Genomic DNA, 24,550 nt, shown 5'->3' on the forward strand with positions numbered 1-24,550 from the left:
GCATCCAAGGCAGCAATCGTCGCATCGGACTATGTAGTGTTTGCTGTCAGCAGAGCACACATCCTATCCATTTCACTGAATGTTTCACCTTTTTCCTCTGAACTCAGTTATGTTTTGTAGTATTATGATTGAGCCGAGCCGTGTGCAAATGTGTATGGCACATTGAAGTTGAATATGGGGGTAATTCTCCTTTAAAACAACTTAATTCTGCAGCTGTGCAATCAATATGTGCAGGGTCATGTAAGTGTCAGGCACGCAACGGAAAACAAAAGTGTTTCACTATACGAGTGACACGTTCCTCCTCGTTTCAATTGTTTTTGTTTTTCATTTGGGTGTGGTGTTTAAATAACATGACCCATACTTTCTGTGACCATTCATTACTGGATAGTATATCAACATATTGGGGCATTGTGAGATTTTTTTTTAGAGAAAGGGCATTGGCAAAATTAGAGCCTGTGTCCTTCTGGTCCATAAACCAGTGCTTGGACCACTGCGCCAGCAGGTGTCAGGGCGCCATTCCTGTTTTTAATATGAAGCTGTTGAGTTAGTGATTTAGAGTAGAAAACAATTGTGATTAGTTAATACTGTGGAAAAACAAAAGCTGCATTGGAATTCAAAATGTCAACCGTGTGTGTCACAAACCGCATCCAACGCCCACCATCTACGCTGATGCAAAAAATATAAACCAAACATGCAACAATTTAAAAGATTTTACTACAGTTCATGTAAAGAAATCAGTCAATTGAAATAAATTCATTAGGCCCGAAATGATGGATTTCACATAACTGGGCATATAGATATGCATCTGATGATAACAAATACCTTAATAATCAAATTAAAAAAAGATAGGGGCGTGGATCAGAAAACGAGTCACTACCTGGTGTGACCACTGTTGTCCCACTCCTCTTCAATGGGTATGCTAGATATTGGTCAACACTGGAACACGCTGTTGTACAAGTCTCTCTAGAGCATCCCAAACATGCTCAATGGGTGACATGTCTGGTGAGTATGCAGGCCATGGAAGAGCTGCAACATTTTTAGATTCCAGGAAGTGTGTACAGATCCTTGCGACAATGGGGCTGTGCATTATCATGCTGAAAAATTAGGTGATGGCGGCGGATGACTGGCACGACAATTGGCCTCAGGATCTTGTCACGGTATCTCTCTGTGCATTCAAATTGCCATCGATAAAATGCAGTTGTGTTTGTTGTCTGTAATTTATGCCTGCCCATACCATAACCCCACCACCAACATGGGGCACACTGTTCACAATGACGACATCAGGAAACTGTTCGCCCACATGACGTCATACACGTGGGTCTGCCATCTGCCATCATTACGGTTGAAACAGGGATTCATCCGTGAAGAGCACAGCGTGCAGCGAATTAATGGTGAGCATTTGCCCACTGAATTCGGTTACCACGCCAAACTGCAGTCATGTCAAGACCCTGGTGAGGACGATAAGCACCACAGTATGTGCAGAAATCCTTCGGTTGTGCAAACCCAAAGTTTCATCAGCTGTCCGGGTGGCTTGTCTCAGACGATCCCGCAGGTGAAGAAGCCGGATGTGGAGGTCCTGGGCTGGCGTGGTTACACATGGTCTGCGGTTACGAGGCCGGTTGGACGTACTGCCTAATTCTCTAAAACGACTTTGGAAGCAGCTTATGGTAGAGAAATTAACATTAAATTCTCTGGCAACAGCTCTGGGGGACATTCCTGAACATAGGTAATAGACCCATTTCCCGGCCGGCAGCTTATGCAAGTTAACAAACATGTAGTCCGATGGTTATCGTCTACAACGTCACAGATGTCTTCCGAGGATGAATTACCTAGCAAGATACCAAGCCAGCAAGGTAAAATATCACAAATAGAGCTTGATAAAGCCAGAAGAATAATACTCTCCTTGAACATAGTTATAGCCACCAGTCTTGTGTTTTCATAGTCATAACTATTAAGTTTGTCAAGGTCCCGACATCTGCGTGTAAATATTATGCTAGAGGGCTTTTTTTTTACACGAGAATGCGTGTGCATCACTCAAAGCTGACATTTGTTTGTAAACCAAAAATGTCTCTATTCAAAGAGAATAAAATAAGAACCAAAATCACAAGTGAAATGGTGAAGGTCGGGAATTACAATTACTCAATCTTCAAGCAAACTTGTTCTCGTATATATTTTTTTCAGTTGACCATGCCTAAATTGTTGTCTGCTCCAACCTTGTTTTGAAAGTCTTCCTTCCCACAAGCTTAATACTGAAAAGGCTTCTCCTTTGAGTGAGTAAATGTATGTCCTTGTAGCTGTTTATTCGTGATAAAGTGTTCTTGGCACAAAGTGCACGCAAATGGCTGCTCTTCTGTATGAAGGAGTTGATGGGATTTCAAACTACCCTTCAAAGTAAAGTGTTTGCTACAATCCGTGCAAGGATTCTGCTCTCCAGCGTGTACTCGCTAATGTCTTTTCAGAGTGGGGCATTTTTTCTTATGCTTCTTCAAATTAAATTTCAGCTTAAAAAAATGTCCACAGTCGCGGCACTGGTAAGGGAGTTGATCATGTTGGGACTTGAGGTGCTTTCTCATTAAATATGGACTGTTGAAAGTCTTGTTACACAAACAGCATTTTCTGGCTTTGGAGGAAGGCGTAAAATGGCACTTTGCCTTGTGTTCCCTCAAATTGAACTTCCTCTTGAAATGTTCTCCACAGTCGAGGCACTGGTAAGGGAGCTGGTCATGTTTGGAATTCAGGTGCTTTCTCATTAAATATGCACTATGGAAGATTTCATGACACACGTGGCACGTCCTGGCTTTGGAGGACTGTCTTGGGGTAGGACGAACATTAGAAGTGTCTGGGCTCTGGGCTGAAGTGCCATGGGCCTGGGATGTCTTATACTCAAAAGATGTTGTAGACATGTTATCCTCTTCCGGTTGAGCTGCCTCCTCACGCCCAATCTGCTGATGTTTTTGTAAATCCTTCTGATTCTCTAGAAAACTTGCTCTAGTATGTTTTTCCAGGTAACAACGCCTAAATTGTTGATGTCTGCTCCAACCTTGTTTCGTTTTGAAGGTTTTCCCACAAGCTGAACACTGAAAAGGCTTTTCCCTTGTGTGAGTAAACATATGTCTTTTTAGGTGTTTATTTGTGATAAAGCGTTGTGGGCACAAAGTGCACGCAAATGGCCGCTCTCCTGTATGAAGGCGTTGATGGATTTTCAGACTACCCTTGCAAGTAAAACATTTGCCACAATCCGTGCAAGGAAAAGGCTGCTCTCCTGTATGTACTTGCAAATGTCTTTTCAATCGGCACAGAGATGGGAAGTCTTTACCACATGTATCACATAGATAGGTTGAAGGCTGGGGGATATTTGTCTCATGTTCCCTTGGTGCCAGCGAGCTGCTGCCATCTGCTGGATCAACATCCCTTTGGTGCTGGTTTGGGTTGACTCCCTCACTTGACACCCTCGAGTCTTGCTGTTGTCTCTGAACGTGCTGCAGCGTTGATTGAGAAGTATTTTTAACACACAAAGGACACTTTCTGGAGCCCAAATGAATGTCAGAATGTTTCTGTAGTTCAGATTTGCTTTGGAATGTCTCCCCGCAAACAAGGCACACGTACGTACGTACATCATGTTGGAATTTCATATGTTTTCTCAGATTCTCTCCATTTTCAAACGTTTCATTACACAAAATACATGTTTCATAATGGTTGGCTATTGTGGAGGATTGCCCTTGAATTGTGAGAGCATTGGAGGTTGTTGGGTTCTGGGGTGTTGTGCTGAAGGACTGTGGTATCTCAATCCCATTTTCCACTATTAGAGTTGTGTTGGTCTCTGGGTGACCCCCCCTAGGAGCCTGCTGTTGGTTCACCTGGTTACACCTCTTAAGCTGAGAGAGCTTAAAAGTCTTACCACACTCACAACAAGTGAGGAGCCTTTTTGCCGCTGAGCAAACTTTTTCATGTTTCAGCAAGTGAGAATTTTTGTAGAAATGGTCTCCACAGCCGAGACACTGGTAAGGGAGCAAATCATGTTTGGATTTGAGGTGCTTTCTCATTAAATGTACACTAACAAAAGTCTTGTGACACGCACGACATGTTCTGGCCTTGGACAACTGTATTGGAGTGGGTTTATGGCACTCTTTCTGATGTTCTTTCAAATTAAACTTCTTCCTGAAGTTTTCTCCACAGTGGAGGCATTGGTAAGGGAGCTGAGCATGTTTGGAATTCAGGTGCTTTTTCATGAAATGTATAGTGTCAAAAGTTTTGTGACACAAACGGCACGTTCTGGCTCTGGAAGACTCCTTTCGAGTGGGAAGGACATTGGAAGTGTCGTCGGGCTGGGATGTCTCTTTCCCATCCTCAAAAGATGGCATCGAGGTGTTGTCCTCTTCAAATTGAGCTGGCTCTTCAAACACATTCTGCAGATGTTTCTGTAAGTCTTCCTGACGTTCAAAGCTTTGCAAACACTTGGTGCACTGGTAAGTGTGAGATCTCACGTGTTTTGTCAAATTGCTTGCGTCAATGAAAGTTTTGTCACACAGAGAGCAAGAGAGGAGACTCTTCGCCACCAAGCACTCTTTTTTATGCTCCTTCAAATGAAAGTTCCTTTGGAAATTTCCTCCACAGCCCGGGCACTGGTAAGGGAGTTGATCATGTTTGGATTTGAGGTGCTTTCTCATTAAATATGGACTGTCAAAAGTCTTGTTACACAAACTGCAATTTCTGGCTTTGGAAGACTGATCTGGAGTGGGACAAATGTTGGAAGTTGTTGTGCTCGCCGCCAAGCACAATTTCTTATGTTCCTTTAAATTAAACTTCCTCTTGAAATGTTCTCCACAGTCGCAGCACTGGTAAGGGAGCTGATCGTGTTTGGAATTCAGGTGCTTTCTCATTAAATATGCACTTTGGAAAGTTTCCTGACACACATGGCAAGTTCTGGCTTTGGAAAACTCTTTAAGATTGGGACGAACATTAGAAGTTGTTGGGCTCAGGGGCAAAGTGCCATTGGGCTGGGATGCCTCGATCCCATCCTCAAAAGATGTTGCAGACATGTTATCCTCTTCAAAAGATGCCGTAGACATGTTGTCCTCTTCTGGTTGAGTTGCCACCTCACATCCAATCTGTTGATGTTTGTGTAAGTCCTCCTGATGTTCAAAGCTTTGCAAACACTGGGTACACTGGTAAGGACTCTGCTCAGTATGAGATCTCATGTGTGCCGTCAAATCCTTTGCTCCAATGAAGGTCTTCCTACATAAGGAGCACATTTTGACCCGCTTGCTTCTAGTAGACTGCCCAATTACATGGGATAGGTCAGGGGCCAAAGAATACTGAGGCATACTGTCAAAAGGTTCTCTGTTCTGTCCACTGCACTCCTCTGAGTGAAAGTCCTTGATGTGGTGCAGTGTCTCTTCCTCTAGGCCTCTACCTAGAGTTGAAAATAAAAAATGGGGATCTCAAAACATGGCAAAATCTGTAAGTAAGGGTCAAACGGTTATAGATACACTGTCTGGCTAAGACATGCAAATTGCTTTAACTTTAGCAGCCATAGGTTTTATGCTATTAACAAAATTGCCAAATGTGTGACTTTTTGAACGTGCATTCCAAGGCAAGTGATTGAAGGGGAAGTACTTTAAAACTTAATGTCAGATGGTTTCTCCCCCTGATAGTCGTCTATGGGCCGGGATAAACTGTAAAACAGCCACCACAATCTCCAGCTAACTTTAGCCACCCTAGCTAAAAATCAATGGGGAGGGGTATCTGGTGCCTGATATACATGAGTTGGCCATTCTTTTCAACAGGCACCACATACCCCTACCACTCCCATTCATTGTTAGCAAGCGGTGACTGAAATTAGCTGAATTTTGTAGAAAACTGAACCATGGATTACAGTTTCTCCTGGCCTATAGTATACTTTCAGGGTGAGAAACCATCCGACATCACGTTGTAAAATACTGAGCTTACCATTAACTGATTATAAACGTTGAGCCAACTATCACTTTAAGACGCAGATTCTGTATAAAATTGAGAGCCTGAATCATAGCTAGGATGATGATTTTCCTACCAGCTTTCCTTTTCTTGGGAGCATCATCGTCTGAGGTTACACTGTCTTGTCTGAAAAATACCAAATTGAAGTAGCGTTATGATTGTAATGGAAGATTACCAGTAGCAATAATTGTTTCCAGTATAATAAATTCTTACTTAGTCTCTGGTGGTGGCTGTCCATTGGCATTCCTCTTACTTTCTGGTGATATGACCCATCCTGCTCTCTGTCCTTGGGATCGCCCTTTTTTAATTTGAAGCCTCTTTCTCCTCAATGTTGGACTCAATGTTGGAGAGGACACAGGTAACGGCATATCAGTCATGTCAAGTCGGTGCAGTAGCACCGTGGGCTGACGGAGCAGACAGGAAGTTGACAAACTAGAACTGTCCTGCACTTTCTGTTGGATGCTGTTAGGTTTTTGTATTGTTAGCCCACTGTCAGTTTGAGGTTGGTGAAAAGCTTCATCTAGTTCTCTCTCTCTTGCTGACTCTTTGTCAACTGTCTCGTGTTTAAGGTCTCCCTCAGTAGTTTCCTTGTGTATACACACCTCATCCGAACCTTGAATTTGTAAAGACAAAATCTCAACATTCAAATGTCTGTCTGAATGCACCCCTTCTACGCTCTTCACGTAATCTGACTCCAACAAAGGAAGCATTTCTGAATCGTTGTCAGATGAGGCTGGGCTTTGAATGTTTATATGTTCATATGTCAAAGGTTCCTCCATGGGTTCTGATTTGATCTCTGGGTCAGTTTGATCTGGAAAGATCACAACTGTCTTTAGTGGAGAGAGCGACAGCGATGAGAGGATGTAGTCGACCGAAGATGGAGCTGAGACAGGAAGACAAGGAAAGTCCATGTCAAACAAACCCTGGTTCATCTTTTTTAGTTTTAGGGACACAAACCAATGTCTTTTTATGGCATTGATAATAAACAACCAGCAGTTATATGATACTAGAGGTTGACAGATTAATCGGAATGGCCGATTTAATTAGGGCCGATTTCAAGTTTTCATAACAATCGGAAATCGGTATTTTTGGACACCGAGTTGGCCGTTGAATTTTTTTTTTTTTCCACATCTTTATTTCATCTTTATTTAACTAGGAAAATCAGCTAAGAAAACATTCTTATTTTCAATGACGGACTAGGAATGGTGGGTTAACTGCCTCGTTCAAGGGCAAAACGACAGAATTTCACCTTGTCAGCTCGGGGGATTCAATCTTGCAACCTTACAGTTAACTCGCCCAACGCTCTAACCACCTGCCTCTCATTGCACTCCATGAGGACACCGCCTGTTAAGCGAATGCAGTAAGCCAAGGTAAGTTGCTAGCATTAAACTTATCTTATAAAAAACAATCAATCAATCATAATCACATGGTTGATGATATTACTAGTTTATCTAGCGTGTCCTGCGTTGCATATAATCGATGCGGTGCGTATCCTTGCTACAAGGTGTACCTAACCATGAACATCAATGCCTTTCTTAAAATCAATACACAAAAGTATATATTTTTAAACCTGCATATTTAGCTGAAAGAAATCCAGGTTAGCAGGCAATATTAAACAGGTGAAATTGTGTCACTTCTCTTGCGTTCATTGCACGGAGTCAGTGTATATGCAACAGTTTGTGCTGCCTAATTTGACAGAATTTTACATAATTATGACATAACATTGAAGGTTGTGCAATGTAACAGGAATATTTAGACTAATGATGCCACCCATTAGATAAAATACGGAACGGTTCCGTATTTCACTGAAAGAATAAAGGTCTTGTTTTCGAGATGATAGTTTCCGGATTCGACCATATTAATGACCTAAGGCTCGTATTTCTGTGTGTTATGTTATAATTAAGTCTATGATTTGATAGAGCAGTCTGATTGAGCGGTGGAAGGCAGCAGCAGGCTCGTAAGCATTCATTCAAACAGCACTTTAGTGCGTTTTGCCAGCAGCTCTTCGTTGTGCGTCAAGCATTTGCGCTGTTTATGACTTCAAGCCTATCAAGTCCCGAGATGAGGCTGGTGTAACCAATGTGAAATGGCTATTTAGTTAGTGGGGTGCGCGCTAATAGTGTTTCAAACGTCACTCGCTCTGAGACTTGGAGTGGTTGTTCCCCTTGCTCTGCATGGGTAACGCTGCTTCGAGGGTGGCTGTTGTCGTTGTGTTCCTGGTTCGAGCCCAGGGAGGAGCGAGGAGAGGGACGGAAGCTATACTGTTACACTGGCAATACTAAAGTGCCTATAAGAACATCCAATAGTCAAAGGTTAATGAAATACAAATGCTAGAGAGAGAAATAGTCCTATAATTCCCATAATAACTACAACCTAAAACTTCTTACCTGGGAATATTGAAGACACATGTTAAAAGGAACCACCAGCTTTCATATGTTCTGCGCAAGGAACTTAAACGTTAGCTTACATGGCACATATCGCACTTTTACTTTCTTCTCCAACACTTTGTTTTTGCATTATTTAAACCAAATTGAACATGTTTCATTATTTATTTGAGACTAAATTGATTTTATTTATGTATTATATTAAGTTAAAATAAGTGTTCATTGTTCATTCAGTATTGTTGTAATTGTCATTATTACATATATATAAAAATTGGCCGATTAATTGGTATCGGCTTTTTTTTCGTCCTCCAATAATCGGTATCGGTATCAGCGTTGAAAAATCATAATTGGTTGACCTCTATATGATATAGTAGTGAACGATAGTTACCGGAGTTGTAACTCCAATTCTATGAGTGGGGTGGAGCCCCATGAGGGAGCTCTGCTCCTAGTGGTTTGAATAGCCTGAGAGAAAATTATGCACAAACCTGCAGCCAATGGGAGCACAGGTGTCCCTATATAAGGGGACGCTTCCCCTCAATCAGCCTCCCAAAAAATGATCTTCTCCAAGACTGGGGGTTGGCAGGGCCTTAAGTCCTATGGGGCTCTGCTCCACTCATAGAACTGGAGATACCACTCCGGTAACTATCGTTCTATATCGTAGAGGGGAGCCCCATAGGGGAGCTCTGCTCCTAGTGGTTTAAGGTGGAGCGCAACGCTCCGAAATGTACTTTCCGCCGAGCATAACACTTCCAACTTAATGAAAAGGTCGGGCCCACCAATGGCTGCGACCACACTGTGTCACAATATACTGTGTCCTCAGTACAATCCGCCCCACTCAGTCCAGAGACATAGTCAATGGCTAGTGGGCAGATAAACAGAATATGAGCCTTACTAATCTGAACCAGGAGCTGGATGTTACTTCAATATCCTGTCAATATTCAATGATTAGTATTACAGTCCTATTAGACCAGTTACAGGAACTATTTCCCTCATCCTTCCGCCCAAACATAGTCATAGACCTATGGGCAGGTTAGAATACATGACCTCTACTGTATTGATCTCTCAGTCAGGAGTCATGTCACATAGTCACCCTAACAGGTAAAAGCGGACCTGAAGGAAACCAGTCCATCGGTCCTGCAGTTTTTCCACTTAGTTCCTCCAATCCGCTTTGCTGAGTACAGACTGATCCATGGTTAGAAGACATATCATACTGATTTCTCAGACGACATGACGACATGAGACCCAAGAGTGTCATGACCGAATGCGCCATCACTGTGTGATTCGGATGAAACCTTCGTAGGGCTAGCAACAGGGCAGCCCGACAAGGATCCGAAGTTCGAGCCTTCATAGTCACATAGTCTAGCTGCAATCCCAGGTAGACAATCCGATGACTGGGCCAAGGTGCACTCGTTCCCCAATTCACAGCAAACCCCCACACGCGTGCGATGAATCACAGTCTGTGTCGTGTGTGCGATCGCCAGCTCTGCTGATGAGGCGAGACCAGTAGGTCGTCTAGGTAGGCCACGTCCCTTATCCGCTGACGACGCGACGGTTCGATTGCCGCCTCCACGCATTTGGAAAAGGTGCGAGGTGCCAGGGTGAACCCGAATGGCATTCTCACATACTCGTACCCCTTGGGAGGCGAAACACAGAAACTTCCTGTGACGTGGATGTACCGGCACATGGAAGTACATGTCCTTTAGGTCTACGTTTATACAAAAGTCTGTTGTGGACACATTCCAGCAGATGCTTTGTCGTAAGCATTCGAAAGGGCCCTTTGTGGCTACACTCTCGTTGAGAATGTGTAGATCCAGTATTGGCCTCATTCCCCCCCCCCGTCTATTTTGGCACTAGGAAGTAGGGCGAATATAGCCCGTTGTTCCTTTGCTTGCGGGGATCTGCTGTGACCGCTCCTCCTTCGCCAAAAATTCCATAATCTCTGCAGTGAGAGCGGCGACTTTCTCTGGTGATTTCCTCACTGTTTCCACCACGCCCAAAAACGGGGGAGGAGTCACCCTTCACCAACGTCCCAGGCTGCTCTTTAACACCTCAGCCACATTACTCTTTGGTTGTCATGGAAAAGAGGTTCTCTTGTGACAAAAGTCAATTGGAACAGTCTTTATTATACAAACAACACGTTGGCTACTCCATCCCTATACAGTGGTGGGGAGGGGGGGATAGTGGGCACAATCGAACAGGGCGATGTGCTCTCCTCTATCCCTCGTCTCATCATGGCCGACCAGAAAAGGGGCCCACTCTCGTAGCGCTGTTGTCGTCTGTCGCCGGGCTAAGCTGTCTGGCACTAGACCCAGGTCTACATGTGACGGTAGAACTGGGTGGGTCTCTGGGTAGCAATCTTGCTCGTCCTGCACCTTTAGTAAAGCCAAATCCAGCCATTTCCCAGGAAACCAACAGGAAAAAAATTATCTGAGACGCTTCAATAAAAAGTTTGATTTACTGACGGTGCACACGTATTGCTATTTTCATCTACATCTCTACCTTGTCAGCCATTCCTTGGATCCATCTTGAGAACACAATGTAAACCAGTCCAAAAGCCTGTCCTCTCCTAATCCAGCTTCCCAACACGCTCCTTCTTTGGCGGTGACTCCGAAGAGGCCGTCGTTAGAGATGGGGGAGTTCAACAGCATGGCTTTGTCGGCCTCCTTCATGGCTGTCAGAGAAAGCCAGTGGTGTCGTTCCGCGACCACCATAGTGGCCATGGACCTCCCCGCACACACAGCCGACACTTGGGTGACGCTTCTTCTGTCTCTTCCTCTGACAGCCCAGTCTTACCCGTAGTGAGACGGGACAGAGAGGCTGCCAGGAGGGCTTCTCAACCAGCTGCGTTGTGAGTCGGTCCTTTGATGTGGGTAGAGAAACCTTCTTGGACGAGGGTCAGGAGCTCGAACTCGGGACGAGATACGCAGCCATGGCGCTCTCGAGCCTGGGGATCCCCTGGGAAATTCCCACTCGTCTGCTGTCCACTCTGGTGAATGGGATATAAGCTTTGGCCGGCGCGAGTGCCGTCAAAGGTGACTCTCATGAGCCCTCCACGTACTTTCTGAGCGAGGACATGGCAGGAGCCAATGGCTCCGCCACCCTTCTTGGCCGAGAATAGGGGCCGCCCTCCATCATATCCACCTCCGGGTTGGGGGGAATGGGGGGGCAGCTGGAGCTCTAGCCGGCTCGCAGCCCTCTCAATGAGCCCTGGAAACTAAGAGCGCAGAGAGGCCATGACGTGAGGGGGCTGCTGAGTAGTCAGAGTCCACCTTGTCCTCGCACAAGGATGAGAAAAATCTTGCAGTCTCCTGAGAGAGTTTTTTACCCAAATTCGGTCAGTGGAATGGAATGGAGTGTTCCGGAGAAACATCCATGCACCTACCAACATCCTCGTCATCTCCAGAAGCGGTGCAATCATATGATGCCTCAGAAACTGAGGCTGACATTGCGTCCTCTAGAGGAAAATCCTCCCTAAAAAATGCCCACTGCTGCTTCCTCTCCTTTAAAGAAAGGAGGGCGCAGCTAGGGCATTGTGGGAGATTTGTGAGGCTGCTCCTAGCGTGCTGTGACTCTAAGCACACGAAACACAGGTCGTGTGAGTCCACAGAGGAGCAGTGACACTGAGCTCTTAAAAGAGCTTTTGGGTTGGGTGCTCATTTAGATGGACAACGTTGAGACTTCGAAATCGACGGCGGGTTCGTCCTGAGACTTATCTTCTCGGCTTCTTCAGTCCGGTTCAAGTCGCTGAAGATAATGGGAGGCTGATTGAGGGGAAGCGTCCCTTTTATATAGGGACACCTGTGCTCCCATTGGTTGCAGGTGTGTGCATAATCTTCTCTCAGGCTATTCGCTGCCTAGGCAGCGGGGTAAACCACTAGGAGCAGAACTCCCCTATGGGGTGGAGCTCCACGATATAGAACAGTGAGTTCAGGTTTGCTTATTTTTATGTCATACATTAAAGCTCAGAGTAACGTAGCTCTTACCGTTGGTGTCCACATATTCATATGTGTTGTTTTGGTACTGGAGTAGGGTCTTCAAAGGCTTGGGGTGACACACAAACTGCACACAGTCCTCCAAGATAGAAGGGTCAGGTACAAACCAAGATGCAGTCTAATGGAAAGAGGAATGGCAATGATCCCCATTTCTATAATATCATCTGAATTCATATTTTATATGAAACCAGTTAATAGAAACGTCTCTCTATGGATGTTGCATTCTACCATAATTGGATCCAATGAATAGACATTTGGCATTGATATAATTTCAACATTTGGTTTAACCCATAGAGTTGGATAGAGGGCACATCTTTGCAGTGGCGGCATTGAGGGCTATCTGTATTGACAGTCTGTAAACAAACTGAAAGTATGTTTTCTGAATAGGTATAAAAGCCTACTTACCCAAAGTGGAACACTGTCACCTTTGGTCCAACCACTACCAACCGATTTGTATAGGATCCCTTTGTACAGTGATTGTTGTATGAAAGTAGACTGATGATGGCAATAACATCTTAGCATGGTACCTGTTGAAAGGTTGGTGTTGGAAGTAACTTCTCCAGCCTTGACAGGAACTCCCACACCAGACTCTGCAGTGCGGAGTCATACTTGAGGCCGAATTCCTCTGAATAAACATTCTAGAAAACCAACAAGAACATTATGTCCATGCTTTTGAATTAAAACAATGATCTACAATGCATGTGAAATGTGAATTTTTCTTTAGAAGGTTACCAAAATGTGAAAGGTATGAATATACCTTTCACATTTTGGTAACCTTCTAAAGAAAAATGTCACGAATAATTGACCAGCTACACAGTCAGTGACAACACTGACCTGGAAGAAGTGTTCCCTCTCAATTGGGTCTTCTAGCAGGCTTTGAATCAGCTTCAGGAAGTTGGATTCTGATGCCTCCACCTCTGGATCAGGAATCTACAGCAAGCATTGAACAGTCAGTCAATTTAACTAGCCAACGTTAAACAACAGCAAAGTTATCAGTCTTGATATTTCACTGAGTAGCAGCACTCACCTCCTTTTCCCTATGAGTGATGACACAGGATCTAAGCCTGTTCAGGTGTGGCTGGATGGTGTCGGGGTCAGCTAGGTGATCTGTGCGACACAACTCCAGAACCAGCTGATGGATTAAAAAAATACAATAAATTATTATGTACACCAACCTGCAAGTAAGAGACTATGGGATGTGTTCATTTGTTAAACAAATCAACATATATTTTATATCTTAGATTCTTCAAAGTAGCCACCCTTTGCCTTGAAGACAGCCTTGCACACTTTTAGCATTCTCTCAACCATTTTCACCTGGAATACTTTTCCAACAGTCTTGAAGGAGATCCTACATATGCTGGGCACTTGCTGGCTGCTTTTCCTTCATTCTGCGGTCCAACTCATCCCAAACCATATCAATTGGGTTGAGGTCAGGTGATTGTGGAAGCCAGGTCATCTGATGCAGCTCTCCATCACTCTCCTTTGTCAAATAGGCCTTACACAGCCTAGAGGTGTGTTTTGGGTCATTGTCGTGTTGAAAAACAAATTATAATCCCACTAAGCCCAAAACCAGATGGGATGACGTATCGCTGCAGAATGTGTCCTGAATTCAAAATAAGTGTGCCTTGAATTCTAAATAAATCACAGACAGTGTCACCAGCAAACCTCCCCCACACCATCACACCTCCTCCTCCATGCTTCACGGTGGGAACCACACATGCGGAGATCATCTGTTCACCTACTCTGCGTCTCACATCGACAAGGAGGTTGGAATCAAAAATCTCACATTTGAACTCATCAGACCAAAGGACAGATTTCCACCAGTCTAATGTCAATTTCTCATGTTTCTCGGCCCAAGCAAGTCTCTTCTTCTCATTGGTGTCCTTTAGTAGTGGTTTCTTTGCAGCAATTCGACCATGAAGGCCTGATTCATGCAGTCTCCCCTAAACAGATGATGTTGAGATGTGTCTGTTTACTTGAACTCTTTGAAGTATTTATTTGGGCTGCAATCTGAGGTGCAGTCAACTCTAATGAATCTGTCCTCTGCAGCAGAGGTAACTCTGGGTCTTCCTTTCCTGTGGCGGTTCTCATGAGAGCCAGTTTCATAATAGCACTTGATGGTTTTTGCAACTGCACTTGAAGAACCATTCAAAGTTCTTGACATTTTCCGGATTGACTGACATGTCTAAAAGTAATGAGGGACTGTCATTTCTTTTTGCTTATTTGAGCTGTTCTTGCCATAATGTGGACTTGGTCTTTTACCAAATAGAGCTATCTTCTGTATACCATCCTTACCTTGTCACAACACAAATGATTGGCTCAAATGCATTAAGGAGAAAATAAATTCCACAAATGAACTTTTAACAAGGCACACCTGTTAATTTAAATGAATTCCAGGTGACTGCCTCATGAAGCTGGTTGAGAGAATGCCAAGAGTGTGCAAAGCTGAATCTCAAATATAAAATAAACACTTTATTTGTTACTACAATATTCCATATGTTATTTCACCCCGTCTTCACTATTATTCTACAATGTAGAAAATAGTACAAATAAAGAAACACCCTGGAGTGAGTAGGTGTGTCCAAACATTTGACTGGTACTGTATATATGTATAACTTTAAGAGCTAGATTGCCTGTCATTGCAATTTGTTTATTTTCTTTTGAACTTGTTAGCATATTTAGCTAGCAGCCTCCCAGGAAATTCGCTATTACTTGTGCTCATTCTGTTAGCATTCTGGTAATAGACGCCCAATGTTTTTTTTGCGTTTTTGGAGCCCCCTTGTGTACTAAGCCAGTAATACTGTAAATCCCAGGGTGAGATGTATTTATTTAAAAAATGTATTTTACCTTTATTTAACTAGGCAAGTCAGTTAAGAACAAATTCTTATTTTCAATGACGGCCTAGGAACAGTGGGTTAACGGCCTTGTTCAGGGGCAGAACGACAGATTTATACCTTGTCAGCTTGAGGATTCGATCTTTCAACCTTTCGGTTACTAGTCCAACGCTCTAACCACTAGGCTACCAGGTGCCAATATGAGCATCTGAATACCTCCCAACCCTAATGTGTAGATGGGTGAGAAAAAAATCTATTTAATCCATTTTGAATTCAGGCTGTAACAACAAAATGTGGAAGTTAAGTTAAGAGGAATGAATACTTTCTGAAGGCACTGTATGTAGTTTGTGACCTCACCCCCTGTACTTGAACAAGTGTCCCATCCCTCCTCTCCTTTTCCATCCATGCCATCTCTCACCTGTGCCCGCAGCCCCATAATGAGTTGGACTCGCTCTCTGTAACTCATCAGATCAGGAACTACCTCCAACACAGTGGTGACAAACTCCTCCACCAAGCCATAGTCCATTATGTCTCTCCGCTGAACAACTTGCCACAGAGCTGCAGACGCCAGACGCAGTGGAGGAACAAAAAGACGCAAAGACGACAGTGGAAGAGGTCCATCTACAGAAACACAAATCCAGATAGTTAGCTAGATGACAAATACCTTTAGAAAATACTTATATGAAGATCATTTCATAATAATAAGCCATCTTTGATCGATTTTCTTGTTGTCAAACAAAGGCTTTGAAAAAATGATGTAAAATCATATTTATTGTATTTTTCTAGAGGCAATCTGCAGCCACTCTCAAATTCATGAACAGAGCTATGGATACAAGGCCTGACCAGCCATGACAAAATAAGTTTTAACCATGTGTTGCGGCTATACAGTATTTGTTTACAATTACATTTTATTACAAGCTTTTATTTTTTTAGTTCTGATGGAGTACGACAGTTGAACTAAGCTCATGAGGCATACATTATATTCTTCAAGAAGTCGGTTCAATTATTTGCATTCCATTTTGTTGCGCACACTTCAGTTTCTCTACAGATAAATCCGATACAGCCCAAACTGTGATGTCGTAGGGAGTTTCCAACATGCCAATTTTCAACATAGTTTAGCGCATAAAACGTGGTAATTAACTACAATGACCATTATCCATTGTGCATCTACTTGTCTTGTCTGTGTTTCTTTTATGCCTTCTACGGAAAAGACCAGAATGCGCGATCGTGAGGGGATATAGAGAGCAGCTGTTGTTTCGCGAGGTATCTCTACCTGAAAATACATGATCACAGTGATTGACAATTGGAATTCAACACTCATAAAAAGTCTTATTTACTTTGAAGAACTACAAAATAGTTATTTTGTCAGACTGCATAGGAATCTATAATATGCACAACTGAAATACTTTAGTAAAGTAATGTGAATAAATGATGGTTAATAAGTGATAAGCAGTAATGGGCAGTCACTACCATCATGGGACTTTTATGAATAGTTTATTCTGTGTTGTTACAGCATTCAACCTAAATCAAAAACCGTGATTTCTTTTAAAATAATCGATCCGCACTAATCGCTCAGCACTATTAAATTTAAAGTAAAAAAATAGAAAATAAATAAATCACAGATTGCCCCTTAAATACTCTTTGATGTAAAGTCCCCTGTTTAGGGAACCTGAGTGGTTCTGGAACTGTTTCCGACCTACATTTTCGCTTATAAATCTATCTGTGGACACCGTAGATCAAAATGTCTCACATTAAGCGGTAGCCCTGCGTCTCATGGATACAGGAGTTTGTCTCTTCTGCCTGTATGAAGCAGGATGTGAAATCTGACACCACTTGAAGATGGGATGTCCCTCGCACCATTTAATTTGCTCTTTCGACTATCCAACTCCTGGCTGAACCCTACGTCACAGCTACTAACAACGCATATGCCTGAAATCCTTACACCATAACGCAGCAGGAGAGTGGTTTCGTCGCTGTAGCATATTCAGAGGTCGATTTACTAAGGCTGTCCCCAACTAAAAAAATATTGTGTCAACCGAAAGTAGTCTGTTCTTTCGACCAATTGATTGCTCTAAATGTTTATACATTTATTTTTCCATTTGTAGACACACCCTATGTGTTTTAATAAAATCAACTATATGCATTGAGTTTGTATGATTCTTTAAGCTTAATTACTTTGCAGACAGAGTTCAGTGTGTCAAATCGGAGGGCATGCTGTCCGGTCCTCTGGCAGTCTCTATGGGGGTGCCACAGGGTTCAATTCTCGGGCCGACTCTTTTCTCTGTGTATATCAATGATGTTGCTCTTGCTGCGGGCGATTCCCTGATCCACCTCTACGCAGACGACACCATTCTATATACTTTCGGCCCGTCTTTGGACACTGTGCTATCTAACCTCCAAACAAGCTTCAATGCCATACAACACTCCTTCCGTGGCCTCCAACTGCTCTTAAACGCTAGTAAAACCAAATGCATGCTTTTCAACCGGTCGCTGCCTGCACCCGCATGCCCGACTAGCATCACCACCCTGGATGGTTCCGACCTAGAATATGTGGACGTCTATAAGTACCTAGGTGTCTGGCTAGACTGCAAACTCTCCTTCCAGACTCATATCAAACATCTCCAATCGAAAATCAAATCAAGAGTCGGCTTTCTATTCCGCAACAAAGCCTCCTTCACTCACACCGCCAAGCTTACCCTAGTAAAACTGACTATCCTACCGATCCTCGACTTCGGCGATGTCATCTACAAAATGGCTTCCAACACTCTACTCAGCAAACTGGATGCAGTCTATCACAGTGCCATCCGTTTTGTCACTAAAGCACCTTATACCACCCACCACTGCGACTTGTATGCTCTAGTCGGCTGGCCCTCGCTACATATTCGTCGCCAGACCCACTGGCTCCAGGTCATCTACAAGTCCATGCTAGGTAAAGCTCCGCCTTATCTCAGCTCACTGGTCACGATGGCAACACCCATCCGTAGCACGCGCTCCAGCAGGTGTATCTCACTGATCATCCCTAAAGCCAACACCTCATTTGGCCGCCTTTCGTTCCAGTAATCTGCTGCCTGTGACTGGAACGAATTGCAAAAATCGCTGAAGTTGGAGACTTTTATCTCCCTCACCAACTTCAAACATCAGCTATCTGAGCAGCTAACCGATCGCTGCAGCTGTACATAGTCTATTGGTAAATAGCCCACCCTTTTCACCTACCTCATCCCCATACTGTTTTTATTTATTTACTTTTCTGCTCTTCTGCACACCAATATCTCTACCCGTACATGACCATCTGATCATTTATCACTCCAGTGTTAATCTGCAAAATTGTAATTATTTGCCTACCTCCTCATGCCTTTTGCACACATTGTATATAGACCCCCCCTTTGTTTTCTACTGTGTTATTGACTTGTTAATTGTTTACTCCATGTGTAACTCTTTGTTGTATGCTCACACTGCTATGCTTTATCTTGGCCAGGTCGCAGTTGCAAATGAGAACTTGTTCTCAACTAGCCTACCTGGTTAAATAAAGGTGAAAAAAAACAACAAAAAAAAAACAAAAAAATACAGTTTGATGCCTCAAGAGGGCACCAGAGATCCAGATAACCAGAAGAAGAAAAAATACCTGACTCAACTATTCTCCTCCCGCTCCTGCTGGCTTTCGCAGATTCGGCCATTACTCTCCTGAAGTTGTCGGCAATAGGCTACACGAGGAGTCGGCAACCTTTCTCACGTGGAATGCCAATTTATCTTACCGTTTCTACCGATCTGTGTGCCAATTATGGTTTTGATATGCAAATTTGTGACACAGTTTCATTTAATTTATAATGATGTCTTCATACCTCAAAATCATTGTCATGTGCTTAATCAAAATTCTATCCAAATCTAAATGAAAAAGATACAAACCTAAAACATGACTTCTAATGCCATTGACAACTATGTAAAAATATATATATATAATATCCCACATAAAGTCAACAAATAAAAACATTGCAGCCTGCAGGTAGAAAATATCCTGATAAAAATAAATATTCTATAAATCACATTGGCTACACATGGCCTTTCTGCAACAAACTTGAAACATTGTATCAACTATTAACTTGGGTCAACCAAAGCTTGTGCTAGCAAAATTGCAACATAGTATAAAATATTCTGGGCTCTCAGAGTTTCCCATGCCAGTGAGCTCTGGACAGACACAGCTGTAGGCTATTTGAGCGAGGGATAAGAAGCCGTGCTTGACTTGGACAGGAGCTCACTGGAGCTGAGTACCAGCATTTCAAATGTTCTACTGCTTGAGCTCCTGTTCCTCTTTTAGAATATTAGCTCAAAAGTATCGTGGAGCTCATACACCTAAATATAAAGAGTACCAGCACCCAAAATGAGTACCAGAACCTATTTCATTCCAAGTCAAGCACTGATTCCACTGGATCAGAGCATGACAGGTCATTAGTGGTGGTGTGTTAAACCAATCAGAAATACTATCAGATCCCCAAATGGTTACATTTATATGCCTACATTTGCACACAGGCCAGGTAGCCTATAGACCTACATCTGTGCATGTGTGTACTTACTCAACACTGACAGGAGCACTCCAAAACAAAAGACAATGTATACATTTACATTACTCATAAATGGAATGAAATAAACCAAAACTTGTTTCTCACAAGTGTACCATAGGCTGTGCACTCTGCAAACAATGTGTTCACTCTGACAGTGAGAATGGGAAGGCTGAAATAATAATATTGAATGCATTAAAATAAATGACCATAACCAAAGTAACAAACATTGTAGATTAGAAATGATAGGAATTAACAGTAGATGTACTGCTGGTGATATATGGAATGGGGAATTGATATACACTAACAATCAAATGCAAACAATTCACACAAAGTTATGAAACAATAAATTGGCGAGAGAGAGCTCATTCTGGAGAGAGAAGTGCATTGTGCATCTGGGCGAATAGTCAATACAACGTCTACATTGGCCATGCAGAAGTCAGGGCATTCATACTTCTTGCGCTTCGCGGAGCAGTGGAGAGCTGTTGTCAAGGAAGTGAGTCTGTGTATTATACAGGATGTACCACTCCCACCTACTGTCAACCAATCAGGTCAATGCGGAGCTATACAGAGCCCTCCGTATTGTTACAAAATTTGGGAGGTGCATGGCGATGCAGTACAGAACTTGATTTGGCCTCTGCACGCCTCCACAATTATGGAGCCTCCGACCACATTTTCGAATCAAGCATAAATTGGCTTTTAGTCTAGGCCTCCGCAATGGATTAGTTCACTGAGATGGGCGCAACTATATGCATTTGTTTTAGTCGAGCATTAACAATCTTGGGCGACCAACAGCCTAACGACCAAACAATCGCCCAGTTGACTAATTGGGGTCAGCCCTAACATTTATATAGAGTAATCTAAAATAGATTTGAAACAAAAAACAACTTTGTCATTGACAGACAATATTAATATGAGATGAAAGGCGAGTTCCTAACTAGTTCAGGAAGCCAAGCTAGGGCTCTGTGAGAAGTTCACAGTAGTGGGGGCAAATGTAATCAAAATAGACCTTTCAAAAATAGGCACATTTCAAGCCATATTCATATAGAAATATAAAATATCTTATTTTCATAATTGTACTGTGTACTTGAGCGTGTGTCTTCACAAGTGACTACACCTCAGCAATTTTGTTTTTTAAATTTACCAGAAAGGTGAGATTTTTACCTTTCTTGGAGTACGCAGCATTACTAGTAATCGTTTATGGCCCTCATAAATCATGACTTTCGGCGATTACGTAAATTACATTTTTGATTACATTCAAGAGGTTTAAATAATATTGTACTACAGATCATTAATGGAAATAAAGCGCTAGCTATTTGCATCTGCAATTTTGCTCTATTGTTTTGTTGGTGTTTTATTTACCTTCTTCCTTAAGATGTTTTTGCATGTCGAGCTTCCAGTGTTAACTGTAGTGTATTACTTAACTGGCTTTTTTTGGAAACAAAATGTGCTAACGCCACTCCAGAGTTTACCAATAAAACCAGGAAGAAACAACGTTACTTCTTCTTTGAGATTTAGTTGGTGGGTCGCATCTAAATGTTAAAGTGCATACACCGCCACCTACTGTACTGGAGTGTGAGGCTAGTCACTGCCTACCTAACTACATAAAATGATCTTCATTATAGTCCTGTTCTTCTAAGAAAGTGAAATAGAGCCCTAGACACCTACTTCCCTCTCCCCACCCTACCACCCCAACCCTGTCCAGCCTTCTAACCCTTTCACACAATCTCTCCCTAACTATGTTATACAGTTCACAAAATATCAACACATGCGCCACTGTTTCCGCCACTAAACACTCATCACACAGACCTGTTTCATGTCTCCCTATCATCCATAACGTGGCATTTGTAGTTTACTCCACACAACTTCCTCTCTCCTACATCCCATACTCCCCACCTCTTCCTTGATTGACTGGTGTACGCAGTACAATTGCCTCCCCTTACTACTGGCATCGCACAACCTTTGCCAAAGATCGAGCCCTTTTACCCAGATCAAGGACTTCCCTGCGGTACCTGAATATCTACCACCTCTCTCCTCACCGCACTCTTAGCCACCACATCAGCCTTCTCATTACCCTCCATGGGCGGGAAACCAGCAAAAGCCTACCACCACTCCCATCCTCTCCAATCCCATTAACAGCACCATCATCTCCACAAACAAGTATCCCCTATCCGACCTGCTCGTCTTCACACTGCTCAACACTGCAGCTGAATCAGAGCAGATCACCACTGAGTGGATTCACCTCCTCCACCCATCTCAAACCTATAATCATGGCCAACAACTCGGCCGGCATACACTGACACATAATAAGTTAACCGCTTACAAACTCTAACATTGAAATCTTTGATATACACCCCTGCCCCCACCCCAGCCTGGATCCTTTGAACCATCTCTATATATCCTTAAAAACAAATTAACTGATGATCTATGTACAGTATCTCTCCACACACCGTCTCACATCCTCACCTCATTCTCTCCTACGCTCAATCATATCCACACGTGGTTTCGGAAATGTAATTCCCGGCCTTATCTCTCTCTCCCCCAGTCCATATTCTACCACTTTCTGCCCAATTGTCTTCCCGTACTCCCCCTGAATACCCACTCCTTGCTCCCAGCATTCCCCAGTAGCTGTGACTGCAGGATGTCCCTCTGAACTCCCTTTCAACCTTGCCCAGCAAGATTGTCCGCCTTATCCTCAGTGGCAGTTCCCCACTATCCACCTTCAATGCCTCAACAGAGGTCGTCCTGAAGGCACCCACACACAATCTCAGGGCCCTTAACTTTATCCTATCCAGGCGCTGTACTACCGTTTTGGCTGCCGATCCATATACAAACCAAAACTACTTGTCATCCATAGATGACAAGTAGTTTTGCAGTTCATTAAATGCTTGACTTGATACTACATTTTAGAAGCTGTAAACAAAATACTTTTTCTGAAAATATTTCTTAAATGGTTGCATTTAAAAGAGCACCTGGGGTTTGTGGTCTAGCCAAGCAAATTATGCAGACTCTTTGGAATTGGTCATATGGAATGTTCACTTTAGCCTTTTGGGGTGGAAGCTGTTTGCCCTCAGAATGGTATTCCCATCTGTAGGCTTCCTGAAGATTGATGTGTGCAAACAAACTTTTGTAATTTTTACTGATGTCAAGGTCCAACAAAATGAATGCTATCCTTGCTGTACTCCAGATAGTCTGATGTGAGGGTTAATGCTGTTAAGGTATTGGTGGAAGGAAATGCGATCATCTTCTGAGCCAGACCAGACCAGAACAAACATCAATATAGCATTCCCACCATATAATCCGGTCAAATAACTGGTTTTTAGAAGGGTCCAAAATGAAATAATTTACCTAAGTACAAACCAGTGTAGGAAGGGCTGTAGCTGGCTCCCATGGCACATCCTTTTGACTTGTATAAAAATACGGCCCTGAAAGACAAAGATGTTATGATTGAGTCCATTCAGTCAGTGAGACAATGAATTCTGTGGGAGGCATCTGTCTCAGGCCGAGTACTCAAGAAATGCTGCATAGCTGCCAATCCGTGTTTATGTTCAATGGTGGTGTATAGAGACTCCACATCCATGGTGGCTAAAAAGGAAGCTGTACGTATATTGTTCAATTCCTTAATTTTGTTCAACACATCAGTGGTGTCTTGAAGATTGGGAGTGACAGTAGAAAATGCTTAATAAAGTAATCAATGTACTTGGAGATGGGCTCTGTCAGACTTTCATTACCACTAATGACCGGTCTGCCTGGGAGGTTTAAGATTCTTGTGGACTTTCGGAAGAAGATAAAAAAAGAAGCCATACGCGGACTGCCATTGAAAATACATTTGAACTCATTGTCTGAAATGTGGCCATTCTCCTTAGCTTCTGTGAGGATCCCTTTCAATTCAGTTTTTAGGTCCTCTGTAGGGTTGAAGGTAAGAGATTGGTAGAATTCATCATTGTCTAATTGACGGCAGGCTTCTGTCACATGCGTTTACTCTACACCACTGAAGTGCCACCTTTGTCTGCTTTTTTAACCACAATCCGTCCATTTTTGGACAATGACTCAACTGCATCATTGTATTGAAATAACTCAGTAGCACAAATACTATCCAAAACCACAAAGAATACACACACTCTTATTGCTGATATTTATGTGGAAAATCTTTAAATTTGTACACGTACAAAATAAATAACATGGAGGGATAACCAAATTGACCATTGTGTACAAAATAATGGGTTTATTTCAATTAATCTTCAGCACATATTGCAGTTTGTAAATTCTATTCACAATGGGTTACTGAAGGCTAAACTACACTGCTCAAAAAAATAAAGGGAACACTTAAACAACACAATGTAACTCCAAGTCAATCACACTTCTGTGAAATCAAACTGTCCACTTAGGAAGCAACACTCATTGACAATACATTTCACATGCTGTTGTGCAAATGGAATAGACTACAGGTGAAAATTACAGGCATTTAGCAAGACACCCCCAATAAAGGAGTGGTTCTGCAGGTGGTGACCACAGACCACTTCTCAGTTCCTATGCTTCCTGGCTGATGTTTTGGTCACTTTTGAATGCTGGCGGTGCTTTCACTCTAGTGGTAGCATGAGACGGAGTCTACAACCCACACAAGTGGCTCAGGTAGTGCAGCTCAGCCAGGATGGCACATCAATGCGAGCTGTGGCAAGAAGGTTTGCTGTGTCTGTCAGCGTAGTGTCCAGAGCATGGAGGCGCTACCAGGAGACAGGCCAGTACATCAGGAGACGTGGAGGAGGCCGTAGGAGGGCAACAACTCAGCAGCAGGACCGCTACCTCCGCCTTTG

The 24,550-nt window shown here is 43.1% G+C and overlaps 1 protein-coding gene across 3 annotated transcripts; it reads right to left on the reverse strand.

The window, feature by feature from the left end:
• Positions 1 to 695: 695 nt before the first annotated feature.
• LOC109865852 (zinc finger protein 594) lies at positions 696 to 21,226 on the reverse strand. Of its 3 annotated transcripts, none has more exons than XM_020454325.2 (9): positions 21,099 to 21,226; positions 15,602 to 15,804; positions 13,377 to 13,481; positions 13,184 to 13,279; positions 12,877 to 12,987; positions 12,341 to 12,467; positions 6,187 to 6,856; positions 6,050 to 6,099; positions 696 to 5,413 (listed from the first exon to the last, which is right to left on the reverse strand). In XM_020454325.2, exons 1-9 carry the CDS (start codon positions 21,121 to 21,123, stop codon positions 2,445 to 2,447), a joined length of 4,356 nt encoding a protein of 1,451 aa, XP_020309914.1. In that variant the 5' UTR covers positions 21,124 to 21,226; the 3' UTR covers positions 696 to 2,444. The 3 variants fall into 3 exon arrangements, with proteins under 3 accessions (XP_020309914.1, XP_031655024.1, XP_020309917.1); XM_031799164.1 differs by having other exon boundaries at positions 12,755 to 12,987; positions 21,099 to 21,223; XM_020454328.2 differs by lacking the exons at positions 696 to 5,413; positions 6,050 to 6,099; positions 6,187 to 6,856 and having other exon boundaries at positions 12,351 to 12,467; positions 12,755 to 12,987; positions 21,099 to 21,223.
• Positions 21,227 to 24,550: the final 3,324 nt, after the last annotated feature.

This window comes from Oncorhynchus kisutch, linkage group LG20 (genome assembly GCF_002021735.2).
Source record: "Oncorhynchus kisutch isolate 150728-3 linkage group LG20, Okis_V2, whole genome shotgun sequence".
NCBI classification, from domain to species: Eukaryota; Metazoa; Chordata; class Actinopteri; order Salmoniformes; family Salmonidae; genus Oncorhynchus; species Oncorhynchus kisutch.